Genomic DNA, 25,984 nt, shown 5'->3' with positions numbered 1-25,984 from the left:
AATAATAAAGAAGTATAATACACCTCTTATGACACGGGTGCCGACTGTTCATCATTCACTGAGTGCAGTATGGGGTAATAATCTGGAGGTACATGCCCTGCAGGTTTATGATCCTTATGTTAAATTATATGTAAACCCATTTTTTGCACATGTAAACCTTTTGAATGTATTATGCAAACTATCAAGCCTTTGATATAAAGATCGACTAACCTGGATAAGCTTGATATTTAACAGTCAACAGTAAGTTTGTTATCATTGATAAAGAGTTTGGTGCCTTTATCTGTTCCAACAATGTGATATAATAATACTGGCAATGGAACACAACATTCATTTGGATTACAACATCAGCCAATGGGTGGGTTTGTGTTTAACTTTATGATTGCTTGGAATAAAATTGTACAGAATGCTGCTGTTCACTTTGTCTGATAATCCTTATTTGTTTGTGTCCTATCAGACTCGTCTGCTTTCCAGCCCGACCCAAAGTGATCCGACGCTGAATGAATTGCCTCTTGTCTGCATTTTGTTCCAAACCTCTCCATGCCTTGCACCCATGTAAAAAGGAATATATTAAATTTTTGGGGTGACGTGATTTTATAAGTACATAAATTATTTTGAAATGTTCTATTGTAATTGTTCTACTCTCTGTATATTGGATATTTGAAGGCCACTCGAGATATTGCAAGAACACATGTTTTTCATTATTTTAACGTGCTGTTTGTTATTTTTCTACTAATGTTTTTATATGCGTTTGTGCTTGTAAATAGGACTGATGTTCATTATAAATGCGTCCAAATTTGCACTGATTTTTACTGAGAATCTGTAATCAACATGCCTAATGAGCATATTATTGCATAACAGTGAACTATATAAGTGTTTTGTATGTATGTTTCTACTATAAAGTTGATAAGAAAATGTAAGTGTGTGTTTACAAACCAGACTGACTTTATTTTACTGCAGCTCATCATTTAAGTATATCTTGAGTTGATGTACTCTTATCTCTACACACTCTTGCAGAGTGAACGATCTTTATGAATCAACCCATATTATCATGTGCTGTTTTTGATTATATAAACTTCTGACAGGCTAGTATTATATTATGTATAAAATATTTGCTTTTATAATACTGTACCCTGTTAACTACTATAGACATTTAAGAGATAGTAAATCCAGTGTTTGCTTACTATGATGTCTATTGCTAAAACCATGAGATAATTGTAAACAATTTATGTATTTTACAAATGATGAATCAACTTGCAAAATGCAGGAGATACTATATACATATATATAAAAAAACTTGAGAAACTAACGAATTGTGTGTGTGTGTATGGGTGTATATATATATATATATATATATATACACACCATATAATATATATGCCTAATCTACTATTACTTAAAGGTGGGTAGTTAAGTTTCAGAAACCGGCTCGAGATACACTTTTTGTTATATTCCATGCCATGGAATGCTCTTAACATCCCGATAGCAATGAATATCTTAAGTGCTTTGACAAAAAATCCATAAAAAAATGTCATCTGTAGAAGCCGTAATACTGTAAAAAGTACAGTGGATGGCCTACCTGCCTGTCAGCCTTCCATCGGGGCACAAACTTATCTCGTGTCAAATGTACCTACCCCACCAGAATTTGAAAATACACAACCGGAGAAAATCTGCCACTTCCTTATAGAGCCCCTCCTCCAACACACACGAACGCGCACATGACCAATGAGGGCACGAGATAAGTTTCCATGGAATATAACAAAGTGTATCTCGAGCCGGTTTCTGAAACTTACCTACCCCACCTTAACTATATAAATATAGATATAGAAACTAGTGCCCTATCTTTGATAAACGAATGATATATAGATATCATTCGTTGGTTTTGACTTTTTACTGATTTAAATAATCCAAAAAGAAAAACATTTTCTTCATAATGAAAATTAGGACACAATTTAAATTGTACTCCAAACATCTACACTAAAAATAAACAACGTTTGAGTTTTAAACAAACACTATTACTAAGTTAATTTACTAGATATATTTTTCTAAATAATTATTTTAAAAGTCATAATGTATACCAATAATTACTTATTTCCTTTTCCTGGAATCAGGCTCACATTTGTATCAAAGATGGGACACTAGTTTCTGCAGCAACACTCAAATCTAATGTAATCAACTCATAGACACGTAATACCTATCCTCATGTAATTGTCTTCTCAAGACTCGCAGGGATATAGTACATGGGAATTACTAAGAAATATTATGTAACAAATAATAGATAACTAAGCAGCTCAGAAGCAGCTAGTGATCTCTACTGACGCTCTTTACCCTCTCTGTCACTGTCAGGGGGTTCGCTTGTTTATAAGGCTCGTAGAAGACGCGTGTGGTGGTTCCTCCATTTCATCTTTCCACACAAAGTTCCCATTAGAACTCCGCCCACCCGTTTCCCGTTGGTGAGTAGAACATTCGCAGCACGTAAAACATCAACACTGAATGACGCACATCCTCACAGTGCTACTAGCTAACCCCAACGGCGGGCGGTGTGTCGTAGACCGTTTGTTTGACATCTTATCTGTGGTGAAATTAGTCCTGGACCGCGTAGAAGACCCCGTTACAATTCTCTCGTATGTGTCTGGGATGTATGGATGGATAGTTGACGGAATCTCATCGCTGTTTGAGCCCGTCACTGGGCAGAACTACAACGAGTGGCCCGGGCAAGGTAACGTTAGCCAGGACATACCCACGCGACCTGGCGTAGTTGAGCAGCGGCACGAGAGCCTCATCAGACCGGCCAAACGGAACTACCAGAGGTCGGTGGATCATCCAAAGGCTGTTATTTTAGTCCTATGTAGGTGCTCACTATCAATAGTTGAGTTGATGGTGCGCCATTATATCCTCTTTGTTATCTAAAGGTTTGATTCACGTTATGGAAAGTTACCAATTGAATCATATTCATAACATAGGAACGTTGGCTGCTGTAACGTCATCGAACGTTATGCAGTTAACGTTAACCAGCTAACACTAATTCAAGCTAATCATGTTAAATGATCCGAGTGAACAATTTACGTCACCAAAATATCTTCTCGTATTGTAGTTAAGTAATAGTAGATTTGGCGCACTGCTAGCCTGACAGTTCAGGTGTGTCTTTCATGCTGCAGTTAAGTTAATTCATGAGTTGTCCTGAGCATAACATGAAACGTCCATTTAAAACAAAACGAAATCAGCCATGTGTAATGTTTGGGCTAACCCCAAATAACATTAGTTACCTTCTATGTTATCATGTACAATCACACACTTAGCTATTATTCACGCATTCTAATATCATGGTCATGCAATAAACTATGAATGAATTATCCGTTTTTGTTTTGTGCTCTTTTCTATACGACTGCATTTTAATATTTTTGGGTTTGCAAAACATTTTAGTAGAAATAAACATCTTGGTCTCCATCATATTTTCCAATAAAAGGACTAATTTTGCAGCATATTTTTACTTGATAATTAACATAATTGGTTTCAGTCCTACAATTTGGCCTACAACTTTTTATATCATACTAACCGCTACACTTAATAGCAGAAACCTCCTTCTCTTTTGTATTAGACACATTTAGACATGTTTACCTGAATCGAACCCAAATATGTCCTCAAATTGTTGATATGTCACTGAGTTGGGAATATTTTTATATTTTATATTATTAGTATCACCCATCTCAAAATGTTATTTTCTTGTTTCAGTGTTGATGTTGCAGACAGTGTTTGCCAGAGTGACCAAGTAGAGGTGAAAAGAAATAGGCGAGGTTTGTACAATAAATAGAAAAGCTTAATAATTCCAAATTGTCTCCCACAAGAGAAGACGCAAGTTGTTAATTGTGGTGTCCTGTTTGCAGATGTAGTCATTAGCTTTGTGAAGAAGACTGTGGCCGGTGTAGCAGGTCTGCTCAGGCTGCGCAACCCGCGGAAGACCAGTGTGAAGCCCGAACATTATGAAGACATGCAGGTTTGTGCTCCAACTACATTCATCATGTGGGCATTTGAAGTTCAAAACAGATACATTAGTCAGATTAATGCAGATGCAAAGCTATTGAGTAGTTACTGTATTGTGTATGCATTAAGTGTTACCCTTTGTAGTTTGCATATACTGAAATAAAACCACATGTAGATACAATTTAAATATTCTACAAAATACAACCAAGGCAGGGTTTTGAAGGCTTTTCTTGGGCAACACATGAAATGGTTATTAGAAGTAATTTTCTTCTGTGACCAGATTCCTAACCGTAATATAAAATGTGCGCTGGCATTAAATATATGTATTCTCCATCTTCAATGACCTTGCATTTCCTGTTTTGATCCAGCCTGTCACTCTGATAGGGATAGATGAGCTCCAAACCTCGTGGCTGAACAGGACCGAGTGGAGAATGAGTAAGTGAGGGCTGCTATTACTGCAGGAGAAGAATTATATGTTGACTGTATTTATATCAGGGTTTTTTTTATCGGCACTCTTTACTGAGTGTTCCTCCAATCCCTTTTCCCAGTTTCATTTGGTTGACTTTGTTGTTTCTTCACAGTTAAACCAATAGTTGGAGTGAATGATAGGAGGGGGAAGAATCCCTTTCAGAGCTCCTCTCCTCCTTTAATGAGGAAATACAGGCAAGTCCAGACCCAGTTCCCTTTTTCTATATACAGGGCTGCATATTCAGCAGCATCACCTTTTTTTAAATGCTCCACTGCTAATGTAACTATCCCTTTTTGAATGCAGCGGGGCGAATCTATCCGCGTTGCTCTCGGACAGGGGGAAGGATCGGGAGAGGAGAGCCTCCCTCCAGCTGCTGCCCTCCAGACCTGCTCAGAGAGTAGGAACCACTAACCCCGATCCAACCTGCAATAGCTTTGGACATACTCGCTGCTACAAGCCCATTCTTACTGTAGAAGAGGTAATAAAGTACATTAGTTGGCTTGATTGGATTGGACTATTTCAACCAGTTTCTGCTTTCAGAGCACCCAATGTAGAGTTAAGTTGTATTTGCCAAGAGGATCGTCACTAATCATGCTTTAACACTCGGCATCACTTGGGTTCTCGCTTCAGGACATAAAGCAGTACAACAAGGAACACTACAGGCGCTTGCTGGAGAGGGTGACGGAGCAACACAGCAAAAGCCAACCACTACCTTTCAACCAAACCAAACCAAAAGAGTAAGTTTACCCATTATTCACATGGAGTAATTGAACATCTGTCCAAGTTCCATATAACAACTTTACCTTAGGACATTGTTACGTCCCCACTAAGGTCTAGGGCAGGGGTCTCCAACACGTCGATCGCGAGCTACCGGTAGCTCGTGGGCAGCTTTTCAGTAGCTCGCCGCTCGATTATCGATTATAGCGTAGTAATGTTGCTTCTTGATTTTTCGGCCGCGGCCGGACAATAAAGTGTTTTTATTTTAGAATTGTTTCTGTCACACAAATATAAAATTGGTCCGTGACGCAGAGATCAAGTAGCAGACGTGACAGCGGCACAGCGACACCACACACGGAGCAGTCTGCTTTCTCCAGCAGCACCAGTCAAACCAACGGCAGAATGACCCGCTCTGAATCAGGCCGCGTCGCTGCGGCTCAGAGACACACAGGGAGGGATTTGTGTTTTTGAAAAACAATCGTTATCGTAATGTCAGGTTTTTGGGGGATTTAATCAAGTCTTGGATTGCAGAGTATGAATGTCCTCTCGCTATTTTCAGTTGATAAATACGTGTGTAAAGTTTGTGAAGGCAGGAGGAAAGCTTCCGCAATCACCGTCTCCTCTCGGTTCCTCCAAACCCCGCCCCCTCCTGAAAAATAACTACTAATAAGAGTGACAGGCTGATAGAAACGTTATTACTCACTGATTGAGATGATGAAGCTAACTTAATCTCATACATTCATGGGATTCATGTAACAGTAAGACAGAGAATGTAAGTGTGCACCCACATGCACTATTTTTGTTTTTATAATGCTGTTGTAAATACTCCTGTTGTCTGCTGTGTTCAGACTCAAGTCCTGTGTGTGATGCCTCATTCAGGACATTCAGTGTCCTTTCTTTAACAGAAGACCGTTGCTAGAAGCTGCAGCTAGACTGCAGAAGTATTAGTTTTTTGTTTTTGAGGATGGACAAATGTCACACACAGATATAGGGAGGCTAGACCTATACAATTGATTAATTATGGTTTATAATTTAATGTCAAGACAAAGAAGAAGAAAATATGGCTGCACTGTTCAGTGTCAATCCTGTGGAGATGGAGATGGAGGTTATACATCTCCAAAATCATGTTCAGCTGAAGTCTCAGCAAAACTCACAACATTTCTGGAGCCTTGTAGACCCAGAAAACTATAAGAACATTCACCAAGCAGCACTGAACAGGTCTGCTTTATTAGGCTCTAGATCCCTTTGTGAAGCAGCTTTTTCCGGCATGAATGTCATGAAATCTAACTAGAGAACAAGACCGACTGATGAACATGTAAATGACTCTATTAGAGTGAACCTAAGTGGGTACACTCCAGCATACACCTCTATGGTAGACTCCATGCAGCGCCAGTCATCTCACTAACTGTAAAAAAGAGTGAATGCACTTATTTTACACATGTGCCATAAGATGCTTGCAAGGTGGTGATTAAGGCGATGTATTTACTATGTGGGCCATAATAAGAAGTGAAAACATTGTATTTTTCTCTTGGACATTTATGTGAATCTTCAGTGATGTACTTACTATGTTGTCCATATTAATATGTGAGAAATTGTCGTTTTCTTGGACCTTGATGTGACGTTAAGATTTTAGATAAGCTTTAGGTGTTGCAATTTCACACAAAAGTAGCTTAATTCAACTGATGAGTGCTATGTGAATAAATGTAAGCGATGCGATGCAAGTAGCTCTTGGCCACTTTCATTTTTTCAAAGTAGCTCTCAGGTGGAGAAAGGTTGGAGACCCCTGGTCTAGGGGACCTGGAGACAATAACCAATAATTATGAGGGAGTCAGAGTAAAGGTTGACAAAAGGTTTATTTCTTAAGCCCTAACTGAACAGAAGTTTAACAGAAATACTCTTTGTGTGAGGAGGAGGAGTCAAAGCAGATTGTGCCAAACAAAAGAAACAAGCATAACAAAACCAGACCTCTATCTACATCTATCCTTTGAAACCAAAACTCAAACAAAAACCCTCACTAACTAAACTACTCAAAGCTGAATAAAACAGAATACAGGGTTGGCAACAATCCGCTAACCTAGTGTCTTAACATTAGTTACCTATGTGATGAGAAATGTACAGGGTACCCCAGACTTACCTAACTCCCCCACCTCTCAACACACACACACATTTACAAAGGTCAGAACAAACTAAGTAGAATGACTTTCGACAACGCAGTCAATTGCAGGCTTCTCGATCAGTAACAGACCCAGGGTGAGAGAGAGCGAGAAGACTTCCTGGGTGCCTCCTTTATGGTCGGCCCTGGCTGCTGATAGGCCAGCTGAGGGTGAGAGGATCCAATCAGCCATCAGACTCGGGTGCACAGGCAGATACCGATCAGCTGCTGATTAGCTGTGCCGAAGACAGGGAGAAGAGAGAAAAACCACACAACGTAACAGACATGAACTTCTGTTATATCTTCTTTTTTGCTCCCAGTGCGTCGCTGTCACAGGGCGATCACAGAACTGCTGCCTCCGGGAAAGCCTTTGAACCAGTGCCCAGGAAAATGGGACACACAGGTAGGATACCTATAAACAACAAGTGATCTGTAAATGTATTTGTTTGTGATGGATAGTTATAAGTGTTGTTTTAATTCAGAGTCCTGTTAAGCTATAATATTTGTTGTAAATATATTAAAAAAATTCCTTGAATAAAAAGAGTCATTTCACATAAACTAGGTTGAAATATGTCCATTCTTAAGTTAAAATACATCTTTTTTTTGCACAGCTGCTCCTAGTAAGTTTACATGGAGAAATGCATCTGCAACCAAGGACAGGTTAGTGTAGTGCGCTTATTTATACATCGTCTCAATTGTATTCATTCTGTTAATTCTACTAACATCCAAACGATTCATCTTCAGATGGGGTAGCCTGACTTTTAGTAAAACATTCAGTGGAGCCTTTGAGGACACGCAGCCTGTGAGATGTGCAAAGGTAGTCATTTATCTCGCTCTCTCGTGTCAAAGCATCCATTAAGTTATATTTAGGGGCGGAAAGCGGATGTATTATATCTGTCTGTTATGTCAGCCTGTGTTGCAGCAGAAACAGGCAGCCGATTTGGATCTTTCTACAGAAGTAGCTACTCGCCTCAACCTAGTAGACAGAGAGACTCCTGCTGTCAGCCTCCCTCACTCCCATCCTGCACACACAGCACATACAAGGCACAGCGATGAAGACATACCCAGGCTGACCAAGGTGAGATTCTTAAAAATGAGGTGTAGTCACTGTGATGAAGCAAGCATGGAAACAATATTTCATTTCATGAATTTATTTGTCTGTGTGTAGGAGATGTCAGCCGAGGTGAGTTGTGCTCTGGCTCAGAGTGATCCCAACCTGGTTCTCAGCGCGGCGTTCAAACTGCACATCACACAGAGAGATCTGGCAACGCTGCAGGAAGGAGGCTGGCTCAACGACGAGGTTGGTGCTTAAAGGTCACCTGTTATGCAAAATCCACGTTTTCATGTCTTTTAAACATAAACATGTGTTCCCTCTGTGTAAAGAGATTCTGAAAGTTTCACCTGAATCTCCCCTAGAGCACCATTGTGTTCCTTTTTAACCAAATATCTCTGAGAGGGGCGTGGGGAGGGGCTCCTTATTTTCATCTAAAGTAACAGACAGAGAATCAGCACTTTAAAAACAGGGCTGAAACAGAGGGGATTATGGGATGCTGCAATGATCTTTTTTGGTATTTGGAGCCAAACACTTCAGAGACATGTTTTGTATCTTTTGATGCAAAACAGTATAATAGGGGACCTTTAAAGTGTGAAGACAGTTTCTAGCAAGCTGATATTATTGTGGATGTCAATTTAGATTTTAATTACATTTTTCTCATTAGTTTCATTTAATACAAACAACTTTGGATACTTGTAACCAATTGTGTTCAACAAAGGGGTGTGTTCAAAGGATACACCAAACACTGTTTATAACAACTGCGTTTGTATATATTTTCATCCATGTTATTTATATCTACACTGTATGAACAGCAATGACACATAACCCTGTCGAATGTTGGACACTTCTTGCAATAAGAACTTGTAATAGAAAAAGTAAATGCTACCTACGTCTTCATTACCAGTGTTTTAGTTGAGTCTTTTGTGTATGAAGTGAAGTCAGTGTTTGACGAACCAGACATGTTCTGTTTGGTGGTAGTAGCAGCAACTGCACACCGTCACCATGGAAACAAAGCCTGTTGCACGAGCTGTTTTCTAAATATGGCATTGGAATTGAATACAGCTGTTATTCTCTGTGCCGTGTGAGCATTCACCTACTGTACGTGTCACTGTATTATGCCGTGAAAGTAAAAGCCTCTTTTTATAATTTCAAAGAACATAATATTCTTTATGTCAAATGACTGAAGAGATACATTTAGGACTTTTAATAATAATAAAGCTTTATTTAGCACTGTTCATAGAACACATGCAGTTCAAAGTGCTTTACAAAATGACTTATCACAAGTTAAAAATAAACAACAAGAAATTCCCCTCAGATTATTAAATTAAGAATTGTACAGGTACATGCAGCGAAATATAACATTTTATCAGGTTAAAAGACACAATGAGGCAAAATGTATGATAATAAAAATAAAATCAATAATGATTTCTCTGACAGATAAGACAACTGAATCGATGCAACAATATAAAACAAAGTAGATAAGATAAACATGTGTTACATTGTGCCTCCCCTGTTTCCTCTACCAAGGTGATGAACTTCTACCTGTCTCTTGTCATGGAGCGGTGCTCTGGTGAAGCAGCAGGATTGAAAATCTACTCGTTCAGCACCTTCTTCTTCCCGAAGCTGCGGGGGGGCGGAGGCGGGCAGGCAGGCGGACACATGGCAGTGAGGCGCTGGACCAAGGCTGTCGACCTCTTCCTCTACGACCTCCTCCTGGTCCCTCTGCACCTGGGCGTCCACTGGGCGATGGCTGTGAGTCCCAACAACAAAGACTTGGAAGGGTTTCTTCCCAGGTCATATTCCTCCTTTTTAGTTGGTTATTCTTGCCAGACAGCTCCTGATGTACTTCAGCAGTTTTTGCCAGCTTTTGTGTTTAACTGGTACTTAAATGATCCATTCATTATTTTGTAACTTTAATGTTAAAGTATGTCCTTTTTGTTCAACAGTGTAAAAAATCCTTATTGCATCTGCTTTGTGGTTAAGTGTTCAAGTAAAAATGTAAGCGGGGCAATTATACTGTATATATTTGACCTTATACTTCCCTCTCTGATTCAAGGTGATTGATTTGAAGTCAAAGACAGTTAAGTCATATGACTCGATGGGACACAGGCACGATGACATCTGCGGTCTTTTACTGTGAGTCCTCATTGTGTTCTTCTGCTTTGTTTATCTGTCCATTTAAATGTTTACATCAATTGACATGACATCAATATGCTTTTTCCCAGACATTACCTAAAAGAGGAGCACAAAGTAAAGAAAGGCAGAGAGCTCGAAGGCACTAAATGGTCTGTTGGGAGCTTGCGGGCCACTGTAAGTCAGACTGAGATCAATTACTTATCACTATAATTAATATTTTCATATTTACTGTGAGATTAATGTTTTGTACACTGTTCTTGCCTCTAGGAGATTCCCCAGCAAAAGAATGGCAGCGACTGTGGGGTTTTTGCATGTAAATACGCTGACTATATCGCAAAAGCAAGTCCTCTAACCTTTAAACAGGTATACACGTTATTTTCACCTAATATAGTTTTGTTTTTTCTGCATCTAGTTGTGTTCTACAACATTATTTAATATAATTCCTCAAATGTTTTAAAAATGCTATATTCCAGCTGTTATGATTTCAGTGTTAGGAATTTGCATATTTGAAATTAAACAACCCATTAGCAGCTGTTTGTTGTCTCCTGGAGTCTCACATCAGACCCAGAGCATACCTGACCTAGTTATTCGTTTAATCAATGAATTGGTAACAACAGGAGTCTGTAACGATTTGCTTTAGGTACCTTGAAAGAGCTTGAATGAATTACTCCTAAAAAGCTGTAAAAACTCTGTCATATGAAAGCTTGAGAAACATTTTCCTTTTTCTCTACAGTGCCACATGCCAATGTTCAGGAAAGTAATGATTTGGGAAATCCTCAATCAGAAGCTGCTTTAAAGGATTGCAACAATTTCGAATTACCGCCTAACAACAGTGACCTTCTGAATGGGAGCAACATCTGTGTAGATTAACTACATGCTGAAGAAAAAAATGAATGGGCCAAAGACATGGACCAAAATTAACCCAGTGTCGCTGTTCTGGTCTGAGGAAATTAAAACAAAGTCTTAAAAGATGGTTGTATCTCCTTTCCTGTATTAACATTTTGAATTCTCTGAGTTATAATTGGAGACATTATCAGGATGGAAGAAGTGTATGTTTTACACAAGTTTTGGCACTACTGACTGAATGGCTTTGTGTACCGACTTAATAGTTGGTTCTACTGTTTGAAGTGTTGCCGGAAGTGCCTTCAGCCCTCTGACACTGAGCTCCAATTAGAGAGCATGCTTTTGTTTATTTTGGGAAATTACTTGGTCACATACAAATCAAAAGTCTGACTCAAAATGTATTTATTTTGATTGTTGAAGATCAGTGATATTTCGGTGTAAATTCAAAACTGTGAGATTGTATTGTCAACAGTGACTACTGCAAATGCTAATGTCATGAATGCAATCTCTGTGGGAAATGTAGACAATGAAAATCAATCAATACCTCCTTTCTAGTCCCTTATTTAAAAAGAGATGTTGACATGGTTGACCGCTTGAAGTATGTTTGTTTTGCTATTATTTATGACTTGACTGGATGAGAAAGTGTTTCTGGAGAGTGTGTATAGTTTGTTTTACTCCATGAGTGGAGCATTTATCGATGTTTACCATAATTATGAAACACAAGGCGCTGTTTGATCTAGCAATCTTTTCCATGAGGCTACTTAGGGCTATAACATTAACTTAAACTTACAGTATAGTATACTGCATAGCAAACTACTGTACACACACGCATGTTTGAGTTCATGCTTAAAAGTGTGATTTTCTTTCTCACTGTAATAAAGTATTTCATTTTTTAAACTGGACTTTGATTTATTAAATGACTCACCTTATTGTAACATTTATTATGAAAGTATACTGTCTTGGTTTTTATGAAACGGAAGCAGCCTTTGAATTCAATATACAGGGCTTTTATTATATAAGTGTAAAATGCAAGATGTATTTGGTAAACCAACCGGAACCGGAATAGATTATTTCTCTCGTTTCAGAACGGTTCCATTTTACATTAGCTAAGCTAACGCTAGCTGGTTCAGCTCAAACCAGTTTGCTATTCCGTACATTTGGCTGAGGATTTGAATCAGTTGTGACAGTTCGTTTATCACGTGCATTTGCTGTGTTAAATTAATTATAATAACATGAGCGACAACGAGAAAGAATTTAGGGAGCAGGTGAGTTGGGATATTTATATAACGTAATGACAGTTGGAACATCTAGCTAGCTTAAATGATAGCTTCGATCGCTGGTAACGTAAATAACAAAACATTCTGACACCTGGCTTCAACACTGAGTAACATCTGTTCTGTATTGTTAAATAGATGCGATATATAGCTTTCATGTGAGTACCGTGACATTTAATTACTGAGTGTGTAAATGTTTAAAAATCCGATACGTTAAAGCATACGGCCTACAGTCGAGTAATGTGGTCGTCCACTTGACATGATATTTGCTACCTAGCTTTATTGCTAATGTGTTACTTAAATCAAACAAATGGAATATTGACAACCAGTAATAACAAAATAATAATACAATGCAATAGTACATGATTAATGTCCATAGTAATGTATGACCATCAAGACCAGTCATGCTAACATACAAACGGTATTCAGCTAATGACTGTTGTTTTTTTCTGGTTTTGCTGCTTTTTGTTTTTGTTTCAACTTGTTTGGTTCCTATGGAAACCAACATGCCTTATCACACCCTTGTTTGTTCTTATTAAGGTTGAGTAATGAAGAAAGAAAAAGGCGGAAGACGTGTCAGATGTGAAGTTGTTATTGTTTGGCGCTGATGGTGTTGATGCATTCTAATGTATTCCATGCTGAAGAAAGAAGCGATCAAGATCTGGCCCCACTTCTAGTGTTGTAATGGCAGATGATAAATGGGGGAAGAGGAGGAAAAAGAAGTCATAATGTCAAACTGAAGAAAGAAGAAAATGGAGGGTTGTAATGAAGTTAAAGAAGTTATGAAGTTAAGATCAGAAGTTTACAAGGGTATGAGTCATTTCCTAACGGCCTGCTATGCTTCTGTATTTCATCCTGTTTCTTTCTCTTAAGCATGCACATTTTTTTCCACTATCAGAAACATCTTTGGTCAATCCCTACACACATTTTACCTTATTTTCTGTGCTATATGTCTTTCAGCTAAATTACAACATATCTAATGTAACTATTTGTTACAATGTATGCCCTCTTATAATCACATTCCTAAATATGTTGTGTCAAACCTGTTAAATGGCAAAATATGATAAACTCTTTCTGAAGGGGGCATGTTGAGGGCAACGCTGTCACTTCCTGGCTCTCTATTTGCCACACAATGGGCCTTATAGTGTTTCTTATCTCCGTGTCTGGTCCTCTGTCCAGGACTCACAGCCTGGCTCGAGGAGTGCGTCCCCTCAGGGCTCCGCTAAATCCTCCAGCCGCTCACCGGTACGCTCAAAAGATGGCTCCCGCCGCTCAAGGTCCAGATCCCGATCTCGATCCAAATCCAGGTAAGATATGATTTACTTTCATGTGCTTATGAAATTATGTTTTTTTAAGTTATTTTTTGACATGTTGACTCTTGAAGTACATTACTGAAGCTAGTTGCTCATCTGACTCAAAAATAAATGACTTGCTCAGAGATAAGTTAATGTTTATCTCTAGTAGGTGCCGGTCCCATAGAAGCTCACGCAGACATCACTCCCGCTCTCGTTCCCGTTCTCACCGACGCCGTTCCAGGAGCCGATCTCCGTAGCTGGGAGTCACCGCCGGCACAGGAGACCACAGCCGTTCACCCATGTCAAATCGTCGCAGACACATTGGCCAACAGGGTAAAAATAGGACCTCTACATGCTTGATTTTGGGGTTCCCATGGATGTCTTTTACTTTTTTAATACTAAGAAATACCCCTAAATACATCTAACTTGACCTCTTTTGTGTTTTCCTGTGTAGATTGAACAATTTTTTGTCACTTTAAATATTTCTTTAATATAATAATAAAAAAAAACTTTATTGTGTCAATCCTGAGGGAATGTCACCTCTCTTACATTCTTACACTCTTACATTCTTACATACATTCAGATACCCAGATTCTGAATGGCTTAGAAAAGCTAGATTTCTACCAGCTTGGGAGGTCAGTTGCTCACAATATTTATACACTGCTCTATGTGCTCTTACAGGCCAACCCAGACCCTAACAACTGTCTGGGTGTGTTTGGGCTGAGTCTGTACACCACAGAGAGGGATCTGAGGGAGGTTTTCTCAAAGTACGGCCCTTTGAGTGCCGTCAACATTGTGTACGACCAGCAGTCACGTCGCTCTAGGGGCTTTGCCTTCGTCTACTTTGAAACTCGTGAGGACTCTAAGGAAGTATGTCGGATAAAACAGACAAATACACATTTTTATTTTATTACAAATACTTGAAAAGTTTGGAGTTTTGGCCATAACGTTAGCAGGGCATTGGTCTAGAGTTCCTCCATATTTAATTTTCCCCCTGAAGACTCATTATTTTATTAATACAAAAGGATTACCTTTAGTTGTTGTTTCAGGCCAAGGAGCGTGCCAACGGGATGGAGCTTGATGGGCGTAGGATCAGAGTAGATTTCTCCATCACGAAAAGAGCCCATACACCCACACCTGGGATATACATGGGACGACCAACATAGTGAGTGTTCCTCTACCAGGCAGCTTTATTCCGTAAGAGCATTTCCTGAAAGCTGCTATGTGCAACATCTTCCAACTTCTCACTATGTATTTCTTCTGTGTGTTTTTACAGTGGCGGTGGCAGTGGCGGTAGCGGAGGAGGTGGTGGGGGTAGCAGTAGTAGCAGTGGTGGTGGTGGTGGGTCATCATCGCAACGTAACTCCAGGGACTGCGACAGGGGCTCCGTCAGGAGCTATGACAGAAGTTATGATCGTGATTATGAGCGGGATGACGACAGAGAGTACAGATCATACAGGTAAGTTGATTTGGCACATTCGTCTATTGATTGTTATTTTGAAGACATATTATGTACTAGATGAAGCTTTTAGGATTTAAGGACTGAAGTTGATCATGTTCATTAAGTGATCCTAACCATTGGTAACATTTAAAGGCCTCAAATGAAGTGCTTTGGTTTTGTTTTCTCCCGACAGACGCAGATCTCCATCTCCTTACTACAGCAGAGGGTATCGCTCACGATCCCGATCACGGTCCTACTCGCCACGTGAGGACAAACCATTTTTCTATCAATAGACCAAATGTTATAATATTGACGAATGGACAGTTTATTCAATAATTTACATATTGTACAATCAAATATTACTCAATGTTCCAAAATAAGAATCATAAAAACTAAAATAATGTTTATATATTAAAACTCGAATACGGCAAAGTGACACCTAATTAGTAAAGTGTTAAATACTCCAAAAAAACAAAACTGTTAACACACATTAAAGTATAAAATATGCTTGAATTGTTTTCAATATAAATACGTTCTTGTATGTCCTTTCCCACAGGTCACTACTGAGCAGTGAAGAAGAGTCACCGTTTTCAGTGTTATTGATCAGATGCTTGTTTTTGTATGTTTTTTTTGGACCAGATTATATATGTGAAATGTATTCTTTATTTGTCAATGTATATTGAAGGTTTAAAAAAATGGTCCGAAAGATGCACTCTGTCCGAGCTCAGCAATGTAAGTGGTGAGTTTATGGACACCACATTTGTAGGCAGAATAATGAAAAAAAAAAAAAAGTGAAATGCCAGAAAACAGGAATGAGGTGGAAATGAGCAATGCTTTGGATCTGCATCAAAATGTTTTTCACATGATCAGTGGCTCGAGGCCCAGCTCTCTCCTTGCTTTGAGGAAATCTGTGAAGTTTTGTTTGTGGGTTATCCTCGTAACAGCTAACAGGAATTGAAAATGTGCAATTTTAATACATTTTCTCGTTTTACTGTTTTGTATATATTTCAAGATCCCAGTTTTCACTTCATTAACATCTTACCATGTTACCTTTTTTAGTTTTGTCTTTTTTTGTTGTTGTGAGATTTACTTTATTTGGGTGTTTTTACATTAACAGTAAATCTTTGTTTAGGTGATTTCCTCTGTTGTTTAGTAACAGTGTGCAGTGTACTGTAATGGCCACCCATCAAACATTTTAATTATTTGGTGTGTTTTTTTTCTTGACAGAAATAAAATGATTACTTGCTTGAACTGTACGCATGCACCCTCATTTGATATGAGTGCACATCCATATTGAAGCCCTGTTGTCACAGTTGAAGTTTTTGGCTGAATAAAGTCTTTTACAGAATTGCGTGTCTTTTTAAAAAATCTTGCAAAAATCCTTATATAGGGGAGGCTCGGTTGTTTGGCATAAAGCTTTTCTCTAGTTTGTTGAATGTCACTGAAACTAAATTTAACCTCACAACTATTGCTGTGGTGGACCTGCACTTGTCTTCAAGTAGAAAACACAAATGTACATTGAACTTTCATTTGTAGCTCAGACCTTGACCTTACATTTGCTGTTGTTTAGGATATTCTAATCTGAATTATGCCAGATAGATAATGAGTGTCAAAATAATAATCTCATATCTACTCTTTGAAAAGTAACTTCTTGTTTTGAGTCGGGTAAGACAGTTATTTTGAGAAAGGGTTTTTATTTTGAGATACAAAGTCATTATTTGAAATTCGTTGTTTTCAGTAATTATTTTAATATATGATGTCATTGTTTCCAGAAAGGATGCCATTACAAATAATTGTAAAACGACCCTTGTATCATAAGGCTACATTTCATTGTTTTGGCTTTGGTGGGCTTCCATCCATTCACAGTACAGACTGCTATAGGCCTATTTATAGGGTTGTGTCAGGGCTCTGGGTTGTGTGCATCTTCTTGAACGCATGCTGTAAAACTGTAACCCTAGCTACGGTTCACCATGGATAGGAGGGCCGTAAAGTAAACTGCAACGAAATACATTTCCGTTTAAGTTCTCTTAATATCCTAGAACAGTAGAATTGAGACAACACAGATATATTACTTACAAAATAAATACAAATTGAATATCAAATAATATAAAAAAAGTTTCTTTATTTAGTTAAGCGTCCCGACCAATCACAGGCCCCTCCCGTCAAAACACTTCCGGTTTGCTCTCCGACTTGCCTTTCCACCGGAGCGGCTGGTGTGAGCAGATACTAGAGGAGCGAACACCACGTATAAAACAGGCTAAAAAAGACATAACGGTACTAAAATAACAATGTATACCTAATTAGCTTACAGACTACTTGTGTTGACTGTAAAAGGCAGACATTAGTGTGTGTTCAGTCACATATTTTGGCTAACAGGTAGCTAGGAGCGGTTAACAGCTAGCTAACGTTAGCATGCTGTGTTTGAATGAGCTGCCTTAACACGTTTTCAGTGGAGCTAGTTCTACAGAATGGAGCTGCCAAGTGCCCAGAGCTGACTTTAAATAAGACTGGGGTGTTATTACAAAACAATCGTGGCTTTTTTTTGAATATTTTGACATGAGATCATCATGTCAAAATCATGTAACTTGTTGTAACTTTTGCAGATGCCCCCCAAAAAGCCAGAAGCAGCCAAACAGCCTCCAATTATCGGACGGTTCGGTACCTCTCTGAAAATTGGAATTGTGGGATTACCCAATGTTGGGTATGTACTAACATGTTATTATAATCAATGTGGATGTTAGCTAAGCGTGTGTGTGTTGTGAAACTGAATGTACAAAGGTTGCACTGCTTTTGACACCTGTCTGTCATTCTCAGGAAGTCCACCTTTTTCAACGTGCTGACCAAAAGTCTTGCTGCTGCAGAGAACTTCCCTTTCTGCACAATCGACCCAAATGAGAGCAGGGTGCCTGTTCCCGATGAGCGCTATGACTTCCTCTGCCAGTACCACAAACCACTTAGGTGTGTGTTCTGTCCTGACAGCTGGTTGAATTGTGTCAAGCATCCATGGATTTCTGTCTGACTGATGATCCCTCCTTGTCTCGCTGTTTTGTCTTTTTTAGCAAGGTTCCAGCTTTTCTCAACGTTACGGACATTGCTGGTCTGGTGAAGGGAGCTCACGAAGGACAGGGACTTGGAAACGCCTTCCTCTCCCACATCAGTGCCTGTGATGGCATCTTCCACATGACTCGTGAGTTTTCAATCCAGGTTTCCACCCTTCTTCGCTGATAGCCCTGTCAGATGAACTAAACCTGATGTTATTTAATCTTTTAACTATATCAAAGTTGATACTGCCCTAACTTTATTCGTGAAAATGAACTGACAATGTTTACATCAGTCAAATGTGCATTTGTAGTGCTCCTCACAGTTTCAGAAATTTGATTTTTTAACTGTTCACTCAATTCTTTTAGCTAACGGTGATGACTGAGCTCACTTGTTTTACTACTTGTATGCAGCTACTTGTTATGTTTCTCATTTGCAACACACTTGTTACAGCAGACTAAAAAAAAATGCTATTTGTAATTAACTTGTGATTTAATTATGATATGTCATTATTAGTTATTAGTTAGTTTAGATTCTCTATCATCATTCCCTCGCAACTGCAGAGGTACACCCTGCAGTAGAACTCCCCCTGGTTGGGAGTCAGTGGTCAATATGACTGCCTGCAGCTGCTGTGTAGTTTCAACAGAATAGAGTGGACAGGTGTTCGGAGGACAAGTTGAGATCTACTGCTACTCCTCTTAAAGGGGAACGAGACTCATTTTAGAAATGCACTAATGTTATGTCTGTGGTCAAGACAAGAATATATAGACAGTACCTGAATATATTTTCTGTTCTATAGCAGGGTATCTAACGTTATCACTGGGTATCAATTCAAACTATTGATTCCTATATAAAGAAATTAAAATAAATGATCCCAAACATTCTTTCATTGAACATTGAGCTGGAGTTAAAAGACAGATATAAATAACTAACTCTAAAAATCCCTGTTTCGTGGGCAGCTTGTCAATGCATTGATGATTGGAAAAAACAAAACATTGTGTATCCCTGTTTTAGAATATGTTATTTATCAATGGTCTGATGTGGCTTGACTAAGGTATTACATGGTGTGACAAAGTTGTGAAAATGTGTCAAATTCTGACTTCCTCTTTTAGGTGCGTTTGATGATGAGGATATTATCCACGTGGAAGGTAACGTTGACCCAGTGAGGGACATCGAGATCATCCACGAGGAGCTGCGACTAAAGGACGTGGAAATGATCGCTCCGGTTCTCGACAAGCTAGAGAAAACTGCTGTCAGAGGAAATGACAAAAAACTCAAACCTGAATATGTAAGTAGTGTTAGTGCTATTCTTCTGTTGTCCTGTCTGGATTTGTGTCACTATGCATCACTGGGGGATATAGAAGATGATATAATCTTCTGCTTCTCGCTTCAGGATATCATGTTGAAGGTGAAGAACTGGGTAGAGGAGGAAAAGAACCACATCAGGTTTTACCCCGAGTGGAACGAGAAGGAGGTAAGGATCTGTGTGTTTGTAGTATTCCTTAACAGTTTATTTGTTCTCTTTTTTTGTTGCGTCGCTATTCGTTCTTCTAACTCGATATTTCTGCACATTTGCAGATCAAGAGCATGCTCCACTAATATTCTTGGTATTATGTTATTTTTTAGAATTAGATCCCAGTAGTGGTTAAAATTCTTTAAAAAAATACATTCATATTTTCCAATATCGACAGCATTTTGGTTCATCCATTGTTGTCAACATTTAGCCTTCAGGGTTCTTACGGTCATTAAAAACCTGGAAAAGTCATGGAAATTCAAAAAGCTAATTCCAGGCCCTGGAAAAGTTATGGAAAACAATATTTTTCCCAAAGTTTTGGAAAAGTCATGGAAATGTAACTAAAGTTCCATTAAATATAATTTATATTTAATCTAATCGCTGAAATAGTAATACTATAATGATAATAAATACTGTATCGTATCGTAATGAAACGTAAAATGGCATTTAACTGTCGAGGTATTTTGCTTTTGAGAGATTTGAGTTGCTTTAGCGTGTAGAACAGGGGTGCCCAACAAGTCGATCACGAGATATCGTCCTATAACATAATCTTCCTGTGCCAGAATAATGCACTTGAACGCATCAAAGATTTGTGATTGGCCAGCCTCACCCGATGTGTCGGGGCGTGGCTGGTGGGCAGTGGGCACTAGTTCGCTGACGTTGTCCGTGTCAACAGGAGTGACAGTCCGCACACACACAAGACCGCAATTATGGCAGAAGCAAAAAAGCCCAAACTATATGATTTTCACTCCGAGTGGGAGGATGATTATTTTTGTATCTATTCCAATTCAAAGTCCATCTGTCTCATCTGCGATGCGAGCGTGGCTTTATCGAAGAAGGGTAATTTAGGAGCGGCATTTCAAAACAGTGCACAAACGCTACGAGTCGGAATTCCCTCCTAATTCTGCCCTACGCTCCCAAAAGGGGAGGGGCCTGAAAGGACAGCTGAATGCACAGCAGTCCATTTTCACCAGGCCCAACAACAGCAAGGCTCTACCAGAGCATCTTATCGTGTCAGTCACGTTCTTGCGAAACACATGAAGTCTTTCAAAGACGGCGAAGTTGTGAAAGAAGCATTCCTGGAGGCTGCCCACGCGCTTTATGGAGAGAGTAAAAATAACCGTAGCATTTCAACAGGTTGTTGATATAATAAAAACTCAAGTTAGATACCGTTATTAATCAGCTGTAAGTTTTAGTTTGTTGGAACTTATTCATTATAATTATTGTACAAAATAGTATAAGAATGCAAACTTAAATTGATTATAGTCTATTATCAATTCAGGTTAAGAAACCAGTGTTGCTTGCATCCTATTTTAAAGGCATTTCTTTTTATACTCTACTAAAATGCAACAAAAAAAGGGTTTGATTCTGTTGATTTTGTCTTTTTATTGCACTGTTGCAGCAGATTGTAGCTTCAGATCTGAGTTGTCTTATTAGTGAGCCGAATGTATACTTTTGTAGCAACACTATTTTTATATAATGGCAAAGAAAGGGTTCAGAGTCTTTTCTTTTTTGCCTGTGTCATATGTGGCAGCACTGTTCAATGTTTCTTGAAAACATTACCCACAGTAGTGTGACGTGTGAATAAACTCCAACTCTGTATCAACAACACTGTTGTGTAACTTCAGTTAAATACCTATATGTGTGTAGATTAGAAAGAGGTAAGATAAAGGATCTGCAGTATTTTATGAAGTATTAATCGTACAAAGGTCAGTTTTATACAAGTAGAAGTGTGTATTTACGTGGTAGTAGGTAGTAGACTGTCGTAGTAGGCTGTCAGTAATGGCTACGCCTCTCTATTTGGACTGGTAGATCTTGGCAGACTGGCAACTTTAAAAGTAGCTCTCGGTTAAAAAAAGGTTGGGCACCCCTGGTGTAGAAGCTAGTAAGCCTACTATTTGATTTGTTTTAGATAGGCGCAACATGTTTCAGACCTTATTTTCCTGTTCCATGTTAAAATAAACCATTTTCAGTGGTACCGCTGAGAGAGTAATTTTTTTGGTCATGGGAAATTAGGTAAAGGTCATGGAGAAGTCATTGAAAATCCTTTGTAAAAAAGTGTATGAACCCTGAGCCTTATAAAAACTACATTTTCTCTTCAGACAACACCGTTATCTCTCCTAAGTGTCACCTGAGAAAATAGATAAACTACGTTTTTGAGAACCAAACTTTTTCATGATTTGTGCCCTTTTTTATTTCTCTCCACAGATTGATGTGTTGAACAAATATCTGTTCCTGACATCCAAGCCCATGATCTACCTGGTTAACCTCTCAGAGAAGGATTACATCAGAAAGAAGAACAAGTGGTAGGTTTGCTTGCACTTACCCAGTGTGATTATCCCATACACTGTTTTAGTATTCAGCTATTGTTGAACATTCAGAATAAAACCTCACCCTGCCGTCTTTTTTTTCTCAGGCTGGTGAAAATCAAGGAGTGGGTAGACGCTCATGACCCCGGCGCGTTGGTCATCCCTGTGAGTGGAGCTCTGGAGTGTAAACTGCAGGATATGGAGTCTGACGAGGAGAGGAACAAGTACTGCGAGGAAATGAAGACGCAGAGGTGAGACAGGAACTCAGTGTAGCAACAATATCATAAATATAGTTTTTTTTTAAAAATTGGTTTAACTGCCACTAATGTGTGGTCATTAATATAAATTACTATCATTATTAATCTGTTATTTTATAAAATGGCAGAATGGTAAAAAAATCCACCAATGTATTCTAAATGTCACTAAATAATGTATCTGCAATAGAAAAATCTCACACCTTTTTGTCCTTATGTTTAAAGTGTCAATATGACTATTTAGCAAAAGGTAAACTGCTTCATCATTGCTCCTCTGTGCCTCTAGTGTCATGACTAAAATAATCAAGGCGGGCTACGCAGCGCTGCAGCTGGAGTACTTCTTCACAGGGGGACCAGATGAGGTGCGAGCGTGGACCATCAGGGTACGTGCTGCCATATAAAAGAATGTGTCTTTAAAGTTCGTCATTTTAATGTGACCTCCAAATGAAATGTTTATTCCGAAGTCCCCTTTGAAAGGGTCATTTATTTACATTTGATTTCTTTTAAGCAGAATAAATATTCTGGATTTTGTCCAAAAAAATCACTATACTATATATTTTGGTCTTTAGTGGCCACCTTCAAAGGCTCCAGTGATATTTTCTCTTTTGTCGCCTTCCTATCATGTATATAGACATATCTGTCTCCAATGTTTGATAAGTTCTTCGAGGTAGCGGCATCTTGTTATATTTTCTGTTATGTTTTTTAAATGTTCTTTTGTGTTTTGCTCCAACAGAAAGGGACCAAGGCTCCTCAAGCTGCCGGAAAGATCCACACTGACTTTGAGAAAGGCTTCATCATGGCGGAGGTGATGAAGTTCATTGACTTCAAAGAGGAAGGCAGTGAAGTTGCAGCTAAGGTGTGTGTGTTTTCAAAAGGATGTGCCTGAACTCACGCACTGTTGGAGTTCTGCCAATATCAGCATTGACTCTCCGAGGAAACACCCTTGACTATAATTCAAATGTGTCCTCTTTTTCACAGTCTGCTGGAAAATACCGGCAACTGGGCAGGACCTACACGGTGGAGGACGGCGACATTATCTTCTTCAAATTCAACACACCCAGTGTCCCTAAGAAGAAACCATGAGCAGACACAAACACCAGAGGGAGAGCTCAGAGCACGGTTCAGTCTGACCCCAAAAAGCCACGCTGTCTGATGGGTTTCATTCTTTACTTGAATTCAGAGGATCAACTCAGGACCTCCAATCATTTGTAGTAATATTTGGAGAACATTTTCAAACTACGATGATTTATAATTGAACTAAAAAATACAGAATTCAATGCTTTTACTTTTGGATAATTTAAGCCACACTTCTCAAAGACTCTTATTTTGAAATGTATCTTTAAGAACACATTTGATTCATTAGATCAATAACAGCATGTCCTACTGTTATTACCGTCATAATATACATACTGATTAATTGGCAAAAACTCACATCATAACCATACTCATGATAAACACTTTTTTACAAACATGTGCTTTATCTATAAAGCACACATGAAGCTTCTTAATTTTTAAAATAAATGTTTAAACTGTGCACTGATAAGGATAATGTACAACACGTGTTGTTAGCCAAAGGTACCTATTCTGGATTAAGTAAAGGCCATCAGGAATGAGTTTTGGAAATGTTTCCCTAGAATTTAAGAGACATTAATTATTTCCTCAGTTGCTTATGCTTTCACAATAAAGTCATAATTATGCTTAGATGATTATCTCAATAGGCTGAAATATACACGGCGTGTAATGCTTTTGACCGGTGCTTTGACTATAACAGAGAATGAAAGCCATCATCCAGTGTTGCTCTTCAGGACAGTACTGTATTGTATTCTGAGGGGAGTAGTATTGTTATTTTGGAAAAAGCAAAGCAGGCATCCCTGACAGAGTGGGATGGGACACCTGAATGGAGACTGATGTTATACTCACTGCTTTTATTATTGACTTTGGTTTGGGGTGGTTCAAAAAAAACTAAAAGCTTATGTACTCCACGCTGTGTTAAAGCTTTAATGTAAATCAGCTACAAGTTTGCTTTGTGGATCACCTGGACTTTACAGCTTCATAATGCCTCTTTTGTCAATTCACTGCCTCCTCAGTGTGGATGTCTTTATTTTCAAGAGCACCATACCATTATAAACATCTTGTGGATGATAAAAAATGATATGAACATGAGGAAGCCAGGATGAAATAAATCCCATCTTCATCAAAATGCATGTGTCAATAAAAAGGAGACAAACCTGCCATTGCGTTGTGAATTTCAGTTTTTGTCCTGATGTTAGACTCAAGGTACAACAAAAGGGAATGGACCATAGCTACAAACATGTCATGCCAGCTAAAGGCTAAAATGTGGCAATTGAAAAATGTACAGCCATGTTTACGGGGTTCTCTGACCTCTCACCTCAATATATCTGAATGAAAATGGATTGGGTGGGAAATAAATGACCCAAAAACTATGTTGTATGAATTACTACTATGCTAACTTGCCCATAGTGCCTCACTGAAAATGATGCTTACAAAAAGTAGATGTCATGATTTTCAATAGCTTCAATGTCACTCACTCCCACTGCAGTGTTTTTTATTTAAAACTCTTGGATGTGTTCAATGGTTTCCATGTCATGTGTCCCGTTCACTGCATTAAGGAAGCATTGTTTTACTACACTGGATACGTAGGACACATCTTGTGACTTACACATTTCACACTCTAGTTCAAGTTGCATTTTGACTTTTGGTTTCTGTTACCTCTGTGTACCAACAAACACCAATTCACCCTTATGGTCAAAATATGTCCTTAATCAAAATAGTATCGTTCATGTTGTTTAATTTGCATATTTGTTTTTCCCGTTTCATGTATCACTCCATCACTTGCATACTCTGCTTCTTTGACTACTGAGATGCTGTAACAACAACGTTGTTATGTGAATATTGGCCCAAAGTGATCTGTGATTATGTGCGACAGCTCAGTATAATATATATTTTACAATTTCATCGTAGCTCACTGTGTATAATAATGAAGGGAATGGCTAAGAAATACTACAAATAGCTTTGTGAGAATGTAAATGTTCATTTGGATAATAATTTGAACACGAACTCGACTTTTGTAAGCAGCTACGCGTTTTCTTAAGTCTGTAATAACGTTTTAAAGAACTTCCTTGTGGTAGTAATGGACACCAACTGGATCTACAGTAAACATAAAACTTGAGAAACTAACTCGGGACTCGTCTTTCGCATGTTTATGTGTTTTGACGAAGAGAGCGCGCACTGAATTAAAACAACGCCGGCGGTTTAAAATATATAACATATTTAAACATTAAAAAGGAAAATAAATTGTTTTATTTCGAATTAAACGGCGCATTTTAAACAGGATCTCTGTTGGGAATTCTTCAACTGCATTCCATCTCTTCTCGGCTCAACAACAAACAGGAAACAGACGTACTACGAAAAACCGATTGACATCCCTCTTACGCAATGGCGTTCGCCAAACCTCTTGCTCAGCCAATCACATAAGAGAAGAAGGGCGGG

General features: G+C 38.7%; 3 protein-coding genes and 1 pseudogene across 10 annotated transcripts in view; all 4 read left to right on the top strand.

Moving 5' to 3' along the window:
- pcnt (pericentrin) overlaps positions 1-917 on the top strand; it is a 43,567-nt gene extending 42,650 nt beyond the window's left edge. For all 8 annotated transcript variants that reach the window (XM_071207273.1, XM_071207271.1, XM_071207272.1 and 5 more), the window contains one exon: positions 455-917. In XM_071207273.1, the coding sequence (XP_071063374.1) occupies positions 455-486 (32 nt within the window). In that variant the 3' untranslated portion in view covers positions 487-917. The remainder of the gene's footprint in view (positions 1-454) is intronic.
- A 1,557-nt stretch (positions 918-2,474) lies between these two features.
- Positions 2,475-12,251, top strand: senp2 (SUMO specific peptidase 2). The gene is made up of 17 exons (XM_034111746.2): positions 2,475-2,807; positions 3,730-3,791; positions 3,882-3,991; positions 4,347-4,413; positions 4,560-4,641; positions 4,751-4,925; positions 5,078-5,184; positions 7,637-7,719; positions 7,928-7,976; positions 8,061-8,133; positions 8,227-8,394; positions 8,485-8,616; positions 9,898-10,122; positions 10,427-10,506; positions 10,596-10,680; positions 10,774-10,869; positions 11,240-12,251. Exons 1-17 carry the CDS (start codon positions 2,491-2,493, stop codon positions 11,300-11,302), a joined length of 1,974 nt encoding a protein of 657 aa, XP_033967637.1. The 5' UTR covers positions 2,475-2,490; the 3' UTR covers positions 11,303-12,251.
- A 186-nt stretch (positions 12,252-12,437) lies between these two features.
- LOC117467789 (transformer-2 protein homolog alpha-like) lies at positions 12,438-16,701 on the top strand (annotated as a pseudogene).
- Positions 16,702-17,530: 829 nt separating this feature from the next.
- Positions 17,531-24,706, top strand: ola1 (Obg-like ATPase 1). Its single transcript, XM_034111757.2, has 11 exons — positions 17,531-17,633; positions 17,963-18,060; positions 18,174-18,317; positions 18,419-18,546; positions 19,511-19,686; positions 19,792-19,872; positions 22,120-22,217; positions 22,328-22,471; positions 22,761-22,857; positions 23,208-23,330; positions 23,453-24,706. Exons 2-11 carry the CDS (start codon positions 17,963-17,965, stop codon positions 23,555-23,557), a joined length of 1,194 nt encoding a protein of 397 aa, XP_033967648.1. The 5' UTR covers positions 17,531-17,633; the 3' UTR covers positions 23,558-24,706.
- Positions 24,707-25,984: the final 1,278 nt, after the last annotated feature.

This window comes from Pseudochaenichthys georgianus, chromosome 22 (genome assembly GCF_902827115.2).
Source record: "Pseudochaenichthys georgianus chromosome 22, fPseGeo1.2, whole genome shotgun sequence".
In the NCBI taxonomy this organism is placed as follows: domain Eukaryota; kingdom Metazoa; phylum Chordata; class Actinopteri; order Perciformes; family Channichthyidae; genus Pseudochaenichthys; species Pseudochaenichthys georgianus.
This window is presented reverse-complemented; position numbering and strand designations above follow the sequence as displayed.